Source organism: Crassostrea angulata, chromosome 10, assembly GCF_025612915.1.
Source record: "Crassostrea angulata isolate pt1a10 chromosome 10, ASM2561291v2, whole genome shotgun sequence".
In the NCBI taxonomy this organism is placed as follows: domain Eukaryota; kingdom Metazoa; phylum Mollusca; class Bivalvia; order Ostreida; family Ostreidae; genus Magallana; species Magallana angulata.
In genome coordinates, this window is record NC_069120.1 from 133,785 (window position 1) to 150,881 (window position 17,097).

Below are 17,097 nucleotides of genomic sequence, written 5' to 3' on the forward strand. Positions count from 1 at the left end.
CTATTATGAAAGAACAAAAAAGTTTTTCACATAAATGATGAATGTTTATCACATTATAACATAGGCTATGTAGCTTCGTGTAGTATCTGTTCTCTTGGGTCATACTGCTACATTTACTATGGATACATCAGTGGTATAACGGTCAGTGGTGTAACCAAAAATTGTTGTTACACCACTGAAAAAACTGTTACACCACATGACATTATTTAATTATTTTACTTTTTCTTCCATTTCATTTATATTTTGAGCATTTTGAACAATTGTTATTTATCAATTTTACAAGTTAGACACTGTCACAATAAAGAAAGCTTGACTATTTAATTGCAATTGTGTTTTCTTAATCTGGAAAATGAGACCTGTTACACCATTGACATTATTTGAAACACCATTGACATTTTGTATGCTCTAATTATGTTTTACCCATTTAAATACTTGATTAAAAGATAAAAGTAAAAACAAATTTATTCTAATAAAGAAATGAAATTATCCACATATTTTTATTAAAAAATCAAATTTTTTAATGACTTATAGTGTACAATAATATATGTTATTCCACTGACATTTCACATTCCCTATTATGTTATACTAAAATCTTTCAATACTTAAAGGTAACAAATGCTAGCTGAGCTTCAAAAAACATATATAGACAAAGAGGAAGTGTATATGCATTGTATGCATAGATTTTGGAGAAAATTGGAGAAATTTTAATTTTATTATCCAAAGTGTATGAATGATATGAGCTGGTATAGTATTGAAGATGTTGTTTGTGAGATTGATGAGCCGAAGAAAGTTCGAACTCGGTACAAGGTGGATAAAAGTGTGTGGATGCCAGTAGTAAAAAATATAACATCAAAGAATGAGTGAATTCATGTAAAAAAAAAAACATCTACATGCCATTTTTGTGTCAGTGGTGTAACACTGATTATAAGTGGTGTAACAGTGTGTCTATCTTCAGATTATGAAAGAAGGAGGCACGAAAACTTTTATTTAAGATCAAATTTATTATGTTTTAAATGCAATCAAAAATAAAAATTAGTTTATTTTACAAAATTTAACACGCTTATCTCTTATTTATTATCGCTAGGTGGTGTAACTTTTAGTCAGTGGTAAAACATAATAATCAGTGGTGTAACGTGTACATTTTTCTCCAAATAAAATTAACTGACAATGATTCATGTGTATTTGAAAACACCAGTGCATTTACAATAATGTCTTTTTTATGCTCCATTAAAAGAAAAATCCAGTTGTGTTCTTTGTAATGCTCAAATTAAAAATTTGTTGAGTAACATCAAGACTTTGTCTCAAATGTTATGTTGGTCACTATGTAAATGTGTCAAATATTTTCTGTTATCTAATTCTAATAACTTTAAATGAAGTTTGTTGATATAAACTTTATGTCCATCATTTTAAAAGAATTATTTTATTTTATTTAAGAATTTTTTCCTATACTATATGCCTGTTACACCACTGACAAAATTTTCACAGTTCATTTAATTTTAGTCTAATTATCAACCAAATGGTAGATTCCAATGTTTGCAAATTTTTAGATGTTATACTTCATTGTTTGTTAAATGTGTTTTTTGCAATCAAAGTAATTTTTTCACCAATAATTTTCTCATGTTTTACATATTTTAAAAGTCTGCATATTTTGATAATGACCCATATATATATATATATATATATATATATATATATATATATATATATATATATATATATATATATATAATGAGAAGGAATGAATTACTTGTAGGGTTTAGATTATTTACATACATTTTAAATGTAAAAATATAAATCAATTAAAATGATGGGAGCTGTTAATTGAGCTACCCAAGGAGGCTGTTATAGACTGCGCAAGAAGTCACAATATGTGTTGAGTTTAATTTCTCTCTTTTTTTTCTTTCGTTTGAGTAAGAACTGATCACTCCCTTTAAAATATTACTGAAAAATAAACCACAAATAGCGCCTAACCTCAAAAATCTAACTAGTACCGCTCAAAAGTCAGCGACAAATTAGCGGAGAGCACCTCATCTCCTCAACATTAACCCTCTTGAAAGGTCATCACCAATAGAACCATATATCCCAAACCTAAAGAATTACTTGTTATTTTAACAAACAGTGCCAAAATATCCAAAACTTAAACTATTTTGATAAGCCAGCAACAAATAGCACTAAACTTCCTTACCAAAAGAATTCTTTAAAATGTCAGCAACAAAAAGCACTAAACTTCCTTACCAAAGAATTCTTTAAAATGTCAGCAACAAAAAGCACTAAACTTCCTTACCAACGAAGTCTTTAAAATGTCAGCTACAAATAGCACCAACTCTCCTGAACCAAAACCTTAATTTGAAATGTGGTAATAAATGAACCAAATCTCCCTGAATTAAATGTTCTTGAAAAATCAGAGACAAAAAGCACAAAATATTTTTATTTTCAAATCTATTCGAGGAAGCAACTAATTTTAATCATATTAATTTCATCAACTCAGGTTAATGAGAAAGGCAGTGGCAGATCACTCATTCTATCTCTGTTTACGTTATACAATTAAAACTCTCAGTTAAAATCTTTTTCGTGAGGTGAATTTAATACTCTAAATTGTTTGAATTAATTTGGACGGAGAACAAATCGCCTGTACCCTTTATTACTTTCATTTAATCAGAAAAATATTTCTTCTCTGTAACGGATACATGATATAAAATCAATGGGTTACAAGGGATAAACACGAATTATTTCAATCCAAACTACAACTCTAAAAAGTAGTCAACACGGGATAATTACGGTATTGCGGGCATTGCTTGCATTTCCCTGGAAATTGAATCATTTCTGAACCCTTTCTATGCATCAATCTCACAATCTTAAGACACTATTTAATTGTTGAACAAGTACTTTTGCAAAATTTAATATACACCCAAAGTACTTTTAATGTGTTAAGACACAGGGATGATTCAGAAAATGCAAAGGGGTGAATATACGTACAGAAGATTTGGTACCTTTTGTCACTGACATTGGGGGTATATAGTTTAGAATCTTTTGTTGCTGACTTTAGGAGCCTGTTTGTTGCTGACTTATGCACCTCTTGAAGCTGACTTTAGGGGTAGATGATTTAGTGCCTTTTGTTGCTGACTTTAGAGGTAGGTGATTTGGCGCCTTTTGTGGCTAAGTTTTAGTGTAGACATACAAATCAAAGCTACCAAACAATCACAGTCTTTCAGGAAAAGTTCAATATAAGATTTATGAATCATGCATTATGCTAATTTTGACTTATGCCTCAGAAATTTGGATAAGTGATTTTAAAAATATAACAAAAGATTTTGACAAAACTTCATTGATAATAAAGCTTCTAATTTAGCAGTTAGAATAGAGTTTGGTGCACTTTCTATTATTAACAGAATATATAAGTCGTTACACAGATATTATTTCAGAGTGCAGAAAATTGTTTCAGATCAAGAGAACTCAGATGGCTTTTAAAACATGCATATTTAGAGGATGAAAAACTTGCAGGAAATGGAAAACCTTGTTGGCATTACTGTATACGAAGAATCATTGACGATACTATTGGTTCACATACTAATACAGTATCTATAAATGATTTTTAATATAATTTGAAAAACTATTTTGAAAATATAGTTTTCGAAGACATTAACAATGGAAAATTGTCATTCTACAGCCAGTTAATAAGTACACAATATCTAAACAAGCTTGAAATTCAACCATTCTTAGATTTTCCATTTCCAAGAAAATTCGTTCCTTTTTTACTCAAGTAAGAATAAGTGCACATAAATTACAAATAGAGGTTGACAGGTATTGTAACCCTATTATTCCAAGGGACGAAAGATATTGTATTAATTGTCATACTGTTGTTGAAGTTGAATATCATTTTTTATTTGTATGTCCTCTTTATTAACAACAACGAAGTGAATATTGTTCACCTTTTAATAACACGTGTATATCTTATAAAATCTTAACCCATCAGATGTTCAATCAACAAAAATATTTGTAACTCCATACGTGATGCATTTTACATAAGAAAATCTATGTACTAATTATATTTGTATACTGTATGTATGACTTGCGCCACGTGTGCTTTTTGTCAATAAATTGAATTGAATTCAATTTTTCTTTTTTTTTCTTTTTTTTTTGTTAACGATGCTTAAGGCATTATTTTATGCATTTGTAATGATCAACTAAAATTTGAATGTCATTCGTAGAGTTTTAAGCAAGTTACAGAGTTCATAATTATTTGTTATTTAAACGAGGCTCGTTCCATGTTTCATTTTCCATTGGTTCAACATACCAGTAGAAGTTCTTTTTATGTTATGTTACGATTTCGGTCAAAATTTGTTTTATTCTGTTTTAATGTAACCAGTGCTTGAGAAAGGCATTTTTAATATTCAACCAAAGTTTGAGTTTCGGTTGAAATTATAAGTAAGCTACAGAGCTTACAGTTTTTTGTTATGTAAAGCTCAAGGCATGTTTTTATTTACATTTTAAATGTTCAAAAGAAAACTCGAAGTTTAGACCTAAAAGGACTATGTGCGGTTTTATGCATTTTTTGCCCCCAAAATCAAAGTTTTAGAAAGAGCTTTAAAAATAAGGTGAAAGATAGTTAAAATCATTTTGGAAATAAAGGTGTAAAAGGTTATCACCAAAGTGACGTCATAATGTAGAAATGACGTCATGAAGATTGCATTATTTTGATAAATTGATGTTTTGTAGCGAAATATGGGTGTTTTCCGATGGTTTTTCGACTGGGAAACATCGAGCGCAGGCTTTCTCAAGTACCATATTTTAGTATAGTGTGTATTACAATCTGAAGAAAAATATATGTAAAAATCGCACTTGAGCAGACTTGCGCTCTATACTTCCGAATGCATAATATAGAGCAAAAATGAGAATATTTTCATTTGATTGCAAATTTGCGGGAATTTGGCCATTTAGGTGACGTCATAGATACACAGCGAATGAGAAATGATGACTGAAATCATTATTAAAGTTATAGGCATCCTCTATACAATGATTTGTGAAGATTTTATCTTTATACGATACTATTCAAAAATTGGTTGAAATCGGGGGCAGATATTTGACGATACCGCACATAGTCCTTTGTCACATGTCAATGAATGTTTCGTTCGTATTATCGTAATAGAAGAAACCGGCGCGGAATCTAAATATTCGGTTGATATGGATGTTAATGAGAAAAGATGTAAAAAGTGTGTATATATATATATATATATATATATATATATATATATATATATATATATATATATATATATATATATATATTAATATTCGTTTTTACTGTTTAGAGATTGCAAAGGGAAACTAAATGTACGGGTATTTACTTCATTGAAACACGTGTTCATTAACAAAAACAAACGCGCTGTTTTGCATCGTCAGACGATTTATTTTTCTTTGTTTTGCCTCGGACTAGAATGTCGCGTCATTGGATGAAACGCGTCACGTGGCTGCCTTACAAATTTCTTTAAAAGGCAAGCGTCAAAATTTATAGGGCAACATGGCGGACGTAACGTTATTTGAACTGATTTTCTACACAAACGTTTGTTTACATATCAAACTTTAGGTCCTCGACAAAACAAAACACTTATTCGCCTCGCCTTCTATGGACTTTACCGACCCCACAAATTTCTTTAAACAGTCAGTAACAAACCTAATAAGTAATAATGTATTTCCCCAAAAAGGCTTATAGTGGAATTTGTGGTCTTTACATTATTAAATCTAGTTGAAATATATTTAAAAAAACATTATGAATAAAGAAATAATTTAATATTCATAATTTTAGATGTTTTTTTAATAATAAAAATATTTAAATCAAGTCGGATATTAAATATTTATAAATTCCTCACCCCCCCCCCTCCCCCACCCCCAACAGTCACTGAAATCACAAATAAGTATGGTGTTAAATTAAAAATAATATTCCACTCTAATTCGATACTTTTAATTATATACTATTGAATTGGAACACTGTTCGTTATCACCACATGTCATACATCTATCTTATCTTGCACAGCTTAGAATGTTGCCATGATATAAACATGATAGAAACAGTGGGACGGGCAACTTCGGAATGGACATTTTTCCGGCGTTGCGCACCCCTTTCCATTCACACTATCGACCAAAGTTTAGTAGCAAATGGTGGGTTTTTTTTATTCTAAACAAAGAATCTGGAGGAATAAGCCGTTGCAAATGCCCACGACCCTCTCATACGTCTTATAAGAAGTAATAAACGTACGAGTTACGGTTAGGGTCAGGGTTTTGTAGTACCGGTATTTAATACTTAGTTTATAAGACATCTGTGTGTTGACCCGTCCAGATGTTAGCCCGGCTCGCGCATGAAGTTCGGTATTTTTCAGGTGATAGATTGTTAAAATAAAATTCCCAACTTTTCAAAAATGGCACATTGCGTTTGGGAACTTTACTTTTGATTCAACATTCAACCTTCTATAGATTAATGAACTCGTCCACCAACTGGATCGTCAACGGCGTTGTGCATTCAGTTACGTAACTCATTCCACAAAATACTACAACTATTGAACCCGAGCAAGAATAATTTGATCGATAAAACTATTTGATTATTTTCTTTATAGAATTTGGTTTATACATACAGGAATTAAAACGATTTAATGCGTGCTTTTATGATATACCGGTATATTCACTGAAATGCATGAAAAGTTTCTGCACTATTTTCTTACGCGTAGACTCAATTAATGTGTTCTACGCGTGCCTTCCGGTTTGAGACTTCGGCTCATTCGGCACACCTCGGCAGATTCGTACCTCATCTCATTTCGTACCTCATCTCATTTGATGTAGGATACCGGAATCGGCCGAGGTGAGCCGAATGACTTCGGCTGACAGTAAACTAATAGACGGGATCACGTGACCCCGTCTAAAAACCATGTGCCGCGCTTGATCTTAGTTTCTATTGTGTTGTTAATTACCAAGAATCATATGATTCATAGGTTTTAGAAATTCATAAGTAAAGTGTACATATATCTGTAAACAATTTTCAAATATGAATAATTCCTTCTTTGTTGTTTTTCAAACATAAGGGAGTAGCGATGTTCCCGAGCTCTAAAGGAATACATGCCCTGAGGGCTTTCACACCTAATATCAAAATCAATCCCCGCCCTCACCTGAGGTTTACCACCCGGCGAATCTCAAATCTTTAGTTGTTAGCATGATTATTTAAGTATTAATAAATTATCAACTAAAAGATGTGATTGTTTATTCAACAATACCATATAGCATCGTCAAAAAACATTGTATCAAGGCAGAACATAGAATCTTTCTGGACAGTGTACTCAAATTGCATTTCTGTATAAAAATTAAAATAAGTCTTGTATTTACATTTTTCATAATGCATAAAACAATATTTTCACATGAAAGGAACTTGTCAATACAGATTTCCGAGTATTTGACACTGTCAGGACCTTTAAGACATGACCATCACAAACAATTTAAAAATCTGTAAAAATTTTCAAGTTTTCTTGGAGGACCAAATAAAATAATTTCAGTTTTGCCAAGATGAGGTGACAAACTGTTGTCCACTAACCAAGAAGAACTCCTTTCAAGAATATTGCCCTGACTTTATCATTAAGCATTGCAGTTGCATTTGTGACGCTTAAAAATACGATTATAGAGTTTAACTCAAGTTTAATTGCCTTAGTTTTTTTCTATTGATTTAGATTTTTCTTTTAATTGTTGTGTTGCTATGTAAGCGTCAACCTGCATACGTATCTAATAAGTTAATATATTTAGTTTGAATGTGTACTGACTTACCCTCAGGTTTCTGACATATGTAAGGGTAACTTAATGTACAGGGAACATCATTCCACCCATGTATATTCGCCAAAAGGCCAACACAGTCTTCGTCACCCCCGGCATTATTTGGCTCGCTGGAGGCCCAATTCGAATAAGAAACTGCCTGCAAAATTAAAAGTTGTAAAAATCTAAATGTTCATGAACATTACTTTTAATACCTTAATTAAACTTTCTTCAAAATGTAATAAATAACAAAAATTATTCCTACATAAAATTAAATATCGACAAAGGATTATTTTATTCAATAAATACAATGAAAGTAAAACCCTTACATATGTATGACAAAACAACTAACCGTTGAATCTTTAACCCAGACAAATTTGCTCTCAGTGGCTATATCGTTCAGTCCAATCCAGCGATTTGTGTTAGGGCAAAGTTCTCAAGTTTTCAAATCAAAACAAGATGATAAACGTCATGATCAAAACTGGTTCATTATTCATCGTTCAAATACTCTTTTTTTAGAGCTGTCTTTTATGTTAACTTTAATTCGATTATGAAATTAAACACTAACAAGAGGCCCATGGGGCCACATCGCTCACCTGAGCAACAATGACTTTATATGGGCATTCACATCATGAAAGATATTTAACTACATTTTTTGTAGTAGTTCACGGTTAACCTCTGGTTCTCTTTATTTTAGCGCCCCTTCCCCCCCCCCCCCCCCCCCCCACCACCACTTAATTAAGAGATCATAATATATGAGAGCATATAGGTACATCTTCTCCCTCATTTACCCACTAACTATTGTATTTTATTTTTCAAAAATTCCTAAATGTGAAAGAAGAAAATTGTACCTCAGTGCGCTCAATTCTCGAATCAAAAACATTCAACAATTTAATTGGTTTTCCATTATAAATGATTGTCATTTACGTGGCGTGAATTCATTTCGTATGACGTTTCATAACCTTACTCACTTGACTGATGAATAAAATATAAAACTGAACAATCTTGTCACATGATAATTCTAATCAATGTATTGTACGAAGGCCCATCCATTATTTTAATCTTCATTAGAAACGAACAAATGGCTACAAACAAAGATGCTTTTCTGCTGCAATATTTTTTAAGACCAACGATAATGCTTTTATCCTCATAATTATAATGTGTCAGAACTATGGCAACTGTTTGAAAGCCTTCGTTTTTATTTACCTTTGTTTAAAAAAACTATCAAAATTGGTGTAGATTTTATATACATAATTCATATAAGAAGGGGCACCAGAAAGTAGTTACTGCACATCATCCTTTTGGCAAGACATTTCTAATTATTAACCAAAATTTCAGCGTCAATTGTAGAATTATTAGTATAAGGAAGATACAGACCTTGGTTTGAGTCATGTGTTTGCCTACATGAATTTGTTACCTTCAACTTAATTATTTTAAACTTGGTATTAACTTATCAGCATTTAAAATATAAACAAATTAAAGCATGACCTCAGCTCTTTGTACAAACAAAGTCTTGTGCACAAAGCTCTGTCTCTTAGACAAGTCAGTAAATTATAGAAAATTGTAAACAATTAAAACAAGAAAAAATGCACTAATGAAAGAAAGAACACACTATTTTGTTCATCATAAATATACCTTTATATATCTAGCAGCGAAAAAAATCTCCGTTTAGTAGAGATCGTACCGAATTATGAATAAAAGGAATAATACAAATGAATTGTATTTTATAATATATTGTTAGTGCATCAGATTTTGCTCATTTTGCGCAGGTTAACAATCAGCTGTCTCTGTTTTATTTGATGCGTAAATATTCCAAAATACAAGCGATAGTTCTCCTCAAGTCCAAAGGCTTAATTAACGAAAATGAAACTAAAATCATAACAAGCTAAAACCACCGTCACTAGTGAACATGTCAACGCATAGAAATATTAAACATTTATTTACTTCACAAAATCGGCACAAATACATTATGCAAGTTTCATATATTCCCTCCGCACGTAAACTGTTGCACAACAAGCAAATTCATCTTTGTCAGTTTGACACGTTTTCGTTCGTCGTACATGGCTACCTGGTTTTCGATGGGATGGTGTTAAAGTAGTCCGGGATATATGTCGAATCTACACTTTTGTCGAAGGAAATTGGCGATTTTAAACTTATTTGTGTTTTATGAAGCAGAAATGATACAATCGACTAAACTTAAGATGCTTTTTGATATCTGATAAATGGTATTTGAAAAAACTAACTGAAACATAAGTTAGACGCTAAATAGGAAATTGGGAGAGCGCGGGACAAATGGCCCGGACTAATTTTACACCGTCCCGTTTTCGATATACGAAATACCGAACCCGAAGTTTTAACTGATCTACCCCCATTCTTTCTTTATTATTACTTTCGTAAATTTCTCAAACTTGAAATAGAATTATTCGATGATTTTTATTTTCCTTTCCTGCAATTAATATTTGTCTTACCATAAGGATGCTTTGTGCCAAATATGGTTGAAATTGGCCAGGTGGTTTTAGAGAAGTTCAAAATGTAAAAGTTTAGAGATGGACGGACAGACGGACGATGGACAAAACGTGATCAGAAAAGCTCACTTGAGCTTTCAGCTCATATGAGCTAAAAACGACAATATTTGATTGTTCCTCATTACAACACTAATGAATTTGGCTTTGTAAAGTAAAATTCCAGAAAATGTAGAATTATTTTCAAGAAATCCGTATTAGGATGTTTTGTATGAATTAATGAGACAAAAATATGTGAGAATAATAACTTTAAAAGTTATTAATAGTTGACTTTCATACTTTCTACAAAGGACTGTGTCCCTGCATTGTTGATTGTAACAAGATCCGCCCCTAATTGCAGACACGAAGATCTGGCAGTTTGCCAAGGAACAGCATTCGCTATACAACTGTAGCACTGCCGGTCATAAACTGACCAATTTCCTTCGCCACTACATCCGTTTGCTGGGAAAGAAAAAAGTGAGAAAAAATGTAGTTTTACAGTAGCTCAAAAAAATTATATCTAATTGTTAATTGCTAATAAATATGGAAAAAGCACTTATCTGGGCAGCGGGAAAAGTGACAAAGAAGTTGATACAAAAAAAAATTCACAACACGTAGTGAAATACAAATAAAAACAAGATAAAAAAAAATATTAGACCCAGTTTTTAGACGTGTTTTAATCATAAGTAAAGCGTTGTAGATCCACTACAGTAACTCTTGAATGTAACAGTTCGACTTGAATCTATAGTCGCATCATATGCCAATTACTAGTATGTACTTTTTGGTTGGGCCTAAAAAAAATAGTGTGTGTTTAGGGTAACCCGACCTAACCTACAAAAATGCCCCGATCCTACCATTTTTGATGTCTGTTCTTATCCGTTTGCGATTGATATAAATGAATTTTCTTGGGGGGGGGGGGGGAGGACGGGGGGGGGGGGGGGGGTGAGCGTCTGGACTCACTCCCACCCTTTCACACGATTATGTACATGTAGACACACAGAGGAGAGAGGGCTTAACTTAATTTTGTTTGTATTAATTGTATAGACTATTATACTTTCTATGACATGAAATGTTAAGGATGACGTTTACTCAGGGTTTGAGTTCTCGCATACGGATTGTTATAAAGTTCAATGTCATGAGTAAAATTTGTTCTAAACACAAAAAGTATCTGTGAAATGAATTATTATTGACATAACATTCGATATTTCTACTTTATTATGGAATTATGCCAAAACAAAAATAGACTTTTAGCCAAACAGAGGAAATTCGGACCAAATTTTGCAGATTTTGTTTTCTGCCAAAACATTTTTGGAAGTACTCTAATATTAAAAGCTAAGATTTTATATTTTAGTCTATATAATTTAGCATATTTTCTGGTAGTTTTACCTCATTTATTCATTATAATTACCGTATGGCATGAATTTAAAAAATATTGAAATATGCTTAAAAACGAGAAAAGACACCATATCTCAAAATTTTGATCATTGACTTCATATAAATTATATGCCAACAGAATAAGATCAATATAATTAGTTTAATACTATAAATGTTTTTGTATTATCATCATTCAATTTTTTGTAAAATTGGATCAAAAATGGGTAGGAATTTGAAAAGTGATAGAGGAAATTCGGACTGGAATATTTATAAAAATTGTGAAGGAAAACTTAATGCTTTGTATGTATTTAGTGTCACTGCCATTCATAAATTGTATTTCATTTTCAAAAGTGTTGAGCATTTTGTATTATTTTCACAATTAAGAAAATCTCAATCATAGTATAAAATTTTCAGTGATTTTCCTTTAATTTTCCAAAAATATACAATGGACATTAACTCAAAAAGTAGGTCATTGACCTACTTTTTTGAAAATGAAAAATAACACTACAATAAAAGGTCTATAACACACACTAGTTGGTTTTTCATTATCATCAGTGGAATTTTTTTTCATTCATATTAGTTATAATATTTACCCCCCAAAATAATGTTACCTAATATTGAAGCGCAATGGGTTAGAGCAATTACATGTCTGTAAGGGCATTGGAGTACGAGGTGTATTTTTGGTAAGTTTACTATTGATATAAATGAATTTTCATGTGTGTGTGGGGGGGGGGGGGGGGCGGGGAGGGTCTGGACTCCTCACGCCCACCCCTTCTCTAAATCCATGCACACGATTATGCACATGTTGGCACACAGAAGCAAATCTAAAGCTGGCAACCGCCGCGGAGAGAGGGCATAATTTAATTTTGTTTGTTATAATTATATAGACCATTATACTTTCTATGACATGAAATGCATGTTTAGATTATTGATTAACTTGAAATTCAAATGCAAACAGTTCAACCCCAAATTGCACAAAAAATGTTGCTCATGTGTATTATCATATGGGAAGGGATCTCATCCTTCAGTTATAAAAATTATAGGCCCTAATTTTTCAATGTATAATATTACCGGAACTTGGATGTGGCCTTCATTTTTAATTAAACTGGTACAAAACAGTTGTTATTTAGGGGCAAACACTTTGTGCGGGTATTATACTGTCTAATGACAGCATCTAGCTTCTATTTACAGTCTTCACATGAATGACCTACATTTTTGGCTTTCGTAACGGCGACCAGTAAATACATTTAAAACAACCTGAACCATGTCTTTTTTTGCATCTTGATCGAAATAGAAATTATCTAAAATATCATGGTAAAAACTAATACTTACAATAACTCAGTACGTACATGCTATTAAGCAGAAGTAGAATCACAACACTTTGAGCGTCTTTCGTGGCCGTAGCCATGTTTCGCCTCTTGTCTGTTCTTCATACGAAATGACGTCATAGTTAACTTTGACGTCACGATCTGCATTCCTGTCGATAGTTCTCAGGGAATGCATCTTAACGTTAAAATTGAATTATATCAACCCAGTATAAAACTGCATGTTTTCCTTTACATACAAGCTGCCGTTAATGCAAGACGTAGATAATTCATTCATATAAAAACCAGTATCAAATAATCGGCTATTTTGAAGCTTCGTTTTTAAGTAAAAGACTATATATAAACAAATGGTTTGGAGACTCTCCCTGCTACAAGAAAAAAAACGGAATGAAGCTGAAGAAAATTTGTTGCATGTAAAAAATAGCTTGGCGCAGGTGAAAGATCAACACAATTTTAAAATATTTTACGTAAAATTGATTAAGAATATAAGTACCAATGAGAATAATGCTTGGAAAACCTACGGATATACACCCCAATTTTTTTTTTAAATCGCTTTTGATTAGTAAAAATGTGCATTATTTTGATGATTTTGTGGAATGTTGTGTAACTTCGAGGTAAACAAAGTCTCACGCCTTGCTTGATGCACATGTGTGTTTTGATAGAAAATTGTAAATGAAGCGTTGTTTAAAACAGGCACGTTGCATCGTTTTTGAAAGTGGGGGGGCCAGACTCATCCAAAAAATCTTGACAAGCAAAAAAAAAAAAAAAATAAATGAAAATGGAAATTAAGACTTTCCCAAAATCTTCAAAATCCTAATCGGGGGAGGGGGGGGGAGTGGTTAGTATATAACTTCAATTTCAATCCTGATTTCTTTATTTTCATATTAATTTTTCTCATTCTCTCAAAAAAGGGGGAGGGGGGGGGCAACTCCATGATAATTCAAATCATTTTTTTATATGACATTGTACATTTTAAAAATTTAGTTGCTGCGAGAATGTAAAGCTGTGCAATTTTGGTAAGAATAAATAGTTAGATTTAATACTGTAGTGCAACCTGCGGAAATTAAGGATGTGCAGGCTGCGCTCGTTATGATAAGATACGGTGACGGAGACATTCCATCGGATATGTTTTGACTTTTATACTTTAACATAATTGAACATAGTTTTTAATGGAAAAAATTAATCCTACCTTAAAAAAATGGTAATCATTTTATCAATCAGGTAAATTCAATTATTTTATTTACAAGAGTTAATATAGTTATTTCAAAATAAAAGATTAACCGTTGTTTAGGCATATATTAAATACCTTTCAAGCGGGTGTTTAAGGGCAACAACTCTTACATGTTACAAGGATATTTGATTTTACTAAGAAGTTTTAGCATTTCTGAAACCTAAAGATCCTTACATTAATCCTTTTGCCTTATATTAAAATATCAAATTTTATTTCTCCAGACACATATATTTAAACATTTCACTCATGACATATGGATTAAAATTGTTAATTAAATCATGTATATTACATATACTGGTACTTTTTCGAAGAAAATAAAATTGAATTGTTTTCTTAATATTTCAGATGTCAAGTTCTGAAAACAAGTTTTACAGCTGTTTGAACTGCCCTAGAAGAGTGCAACAAAAAGACAGACACAGTATTCCAAAGAAATGTAGGGCCTTTCTGGAAGAACACCAGGTGACAATGATTATCTAATCTATGCAACAAATGCAGATGTATGTGCTACTACCATCTAAGACAAAAGGAGCACACAAAGCATGCCAAAACACAAGATCGGGGTAGGCCAGATGTGCTTTCAGCACCTTCAGCACCTCCTTCTAGCCCACCTTCTGCCTTTTCCATGTACCGGTATAACTCCTGTTGTATAGCAGTATTTCCCCATCGTAGCTTTTCCCCCATAGAAGCTAGGGTTTCTCCCTCACGCTTTTGGTTCAGATTTTATAAAAAATATTTATGGAAACCCAGTAAGGATTAAAATCAATGTTTCTACACTCCCAGGTTGCATACATGCATATCTGCATTCATCTGTACAGGTTAAGTTTCGTTTTGCCGATTTATTATTTTTATAGATAATGCTGAAAGTTGAACATGTGTGTGATGGAATTACACATAGAACTTAATTTAGGTAATTTATTGAAAAAAGTTTTACAAGTTATACACTTATATGCATAATTCTGTGTTCTGAAATTGTACTAAGCGAGAATGTTTTAAGAATTTTTTAATAAATCCATCAGACTGTTTGTCTGTTTGTGAAAATTTCATCCAGGCTAAACCTCTGTTTTAGAGAAATTTTGTTTCCGGTGTTTCAGAGCCCGATTTTTAAAATCCTATTATAATAATTATAGTGCATATTCTTTAGGGTCCAATGTCTCATAAACTAGAGATGACCATATCACCATATTTTTTATAGTGGCAGTGGTTTACAACTTGAAGATGACTCTGAAAATTTCAGCCCTCAGGGTAGGGGCCTTTGATGTTTCAGGGCCCGATGTTTAAAACCCCATTATAATGATTGAATAGTGTTCTATAAGTGGGGATCCGAATCTCAAATTCTAGAGATGACCAATTAACCGTATTTTCACAGTGATAGTGGTATACCACTAATAGATGACACCGAAAATTTAAGCCCCCACGCAGGGTAGGAGCCTTTGTTTTTTTCGAGCCCGATGTTTGAAATCCGATTATAAAGAATATGTATTTTTTAGGGCCCCATATCTCAAAAACTATAGATGACCACAAGAACATATTTTTACGGTCATTTAAAAGTAAAAACATCATTTGAAAATAAACAATCACTTATATATTTCTTTTAAAAAAATGATTGAAAATTACGTTTAATTCTGCTGCTTTTTTTTTAAATTTACGAACAAAATTTTTTAAAAAGGTACGCAGTTAAATTAATTATTCTTCAAAACATTTAATCAATTCATAAGATGACTAATGCTATAATAAATAATTAGATAAATAAATCAATGAACTTTTATTCATAAAAAGTGAAACCGAAAATCAAAAATAAATAACCAACCTAAGCGCATATACGACTTTTTTACTTGTTAGTTGATTAGGAGAACAAGCTTATATTTAAAAAAAGTCAGCTCATCACAATATATGTGTTGGTTGGGTTTTTTGGGTTTTTTTTTTTTTTGGGGGGGGGGGGGGTTGTTTTTTCAATTACTTGTTTAATTGTTCAAAGAAATAATATGGTACACAAGTAAATCTTTATTGCAAAAATATGAAACAAATAGAATAATATTTTTAGGTAATTGAATCGTATATCTTGATTTATATGGCATCGTTTTCAAAATTGTATATTTTTTAATCACGTTGCAAACTTAAAAGTGGAAGAATTAGCAAATAGTGAGTGACAATATAAACATAAAGTTAGTTCAGGCTCCATTTCACATTTTCCAAAGTAACCAGCAAAGATACCGACATTGTTCTGGTTGTGAAGACATTTCATTGTTTTTTAAAATGTTTACATCATAATATCTCGCGTTTCGTAGAATATATGAATATGCGTAACTTTAAAACGAAATGGTAAACACTAACTTTACACATGCTTTTAATACATAATCAAAATACCCCTTACCCATGATTTAGAACCCCATCAATCAAAGTAAAACTAAAACATTTCAGTTTCTCATCATATCATTGCATTCTGTCTCCCGTTTGATATTTAGAAGAAGAAATATATAATTGTTTTTAAGATCGTTAATTTTAACGGTATCAATTTAAAATTGATAGCCTTTTGGACGAAGGGAGTACTACATTTCCACTTTTTATTCCCTTCCTCTACAAAATTAAGTCATGATTGGTCAGTTAGTTCCATGGGAGAAGCTTATTCATTGATGGTAATACATTGGAAAATTAAAGTTCCAAACCGGCGTATTTTCACTCTGTGTTTTGTCAACAGTGATAGTCTTATACTGACACAGAATACATAGACCTTTTTGGGATATCCAAAGCTTCATTTCAAGATTTGCTTACATATGTTGAAGATACCAAAGTCCGATCAAACCCAGCAAGATCCGTTCGTACCAGCCTGGCCATCTTTTTGATGAAACATCGGGGAGGGGACTCAAACCGCATTCTCTCTACA

General features: G+C 32.0%; 1 protein-coding gene across 1 annotated transcript in view; it reads right to left on the reverse strand.

Annotated features, from left to right (window-relative positions):
- LOC128165650 (cell death abnormality protein 1-like) overlaps positions 1-13,070 on the reverse strand; it is a 111,558-nt gene extending 98,488 nt beyond the window's left edge. The window contains exons 1-4 of the mRNA XM_052830394.1: positions 12,993-13,070; positions 10,587-10,748; positions 8,138-8,220; positions 7,801-7,945 (exon numbers count right to left, since the gene is read on the reverse strand). Coding sequence (XP_052686354.1) covers positions 7,801-7,945; positions 8,138-8,220; positions 10,587-10,748; positions 12,993-13,068 — 466 coding nt within the window. The 5' untranslated portion in view covers positions 13,069-13,070. The remainder of the gene's footprint in view (positions 1-7,800; positions 7,946-8,137; positions 8,221-10,586; positions 10,749-12,992) is intronic.
- Positions 13,071-17,097: the final 4,027 nt, after the last annotated feature.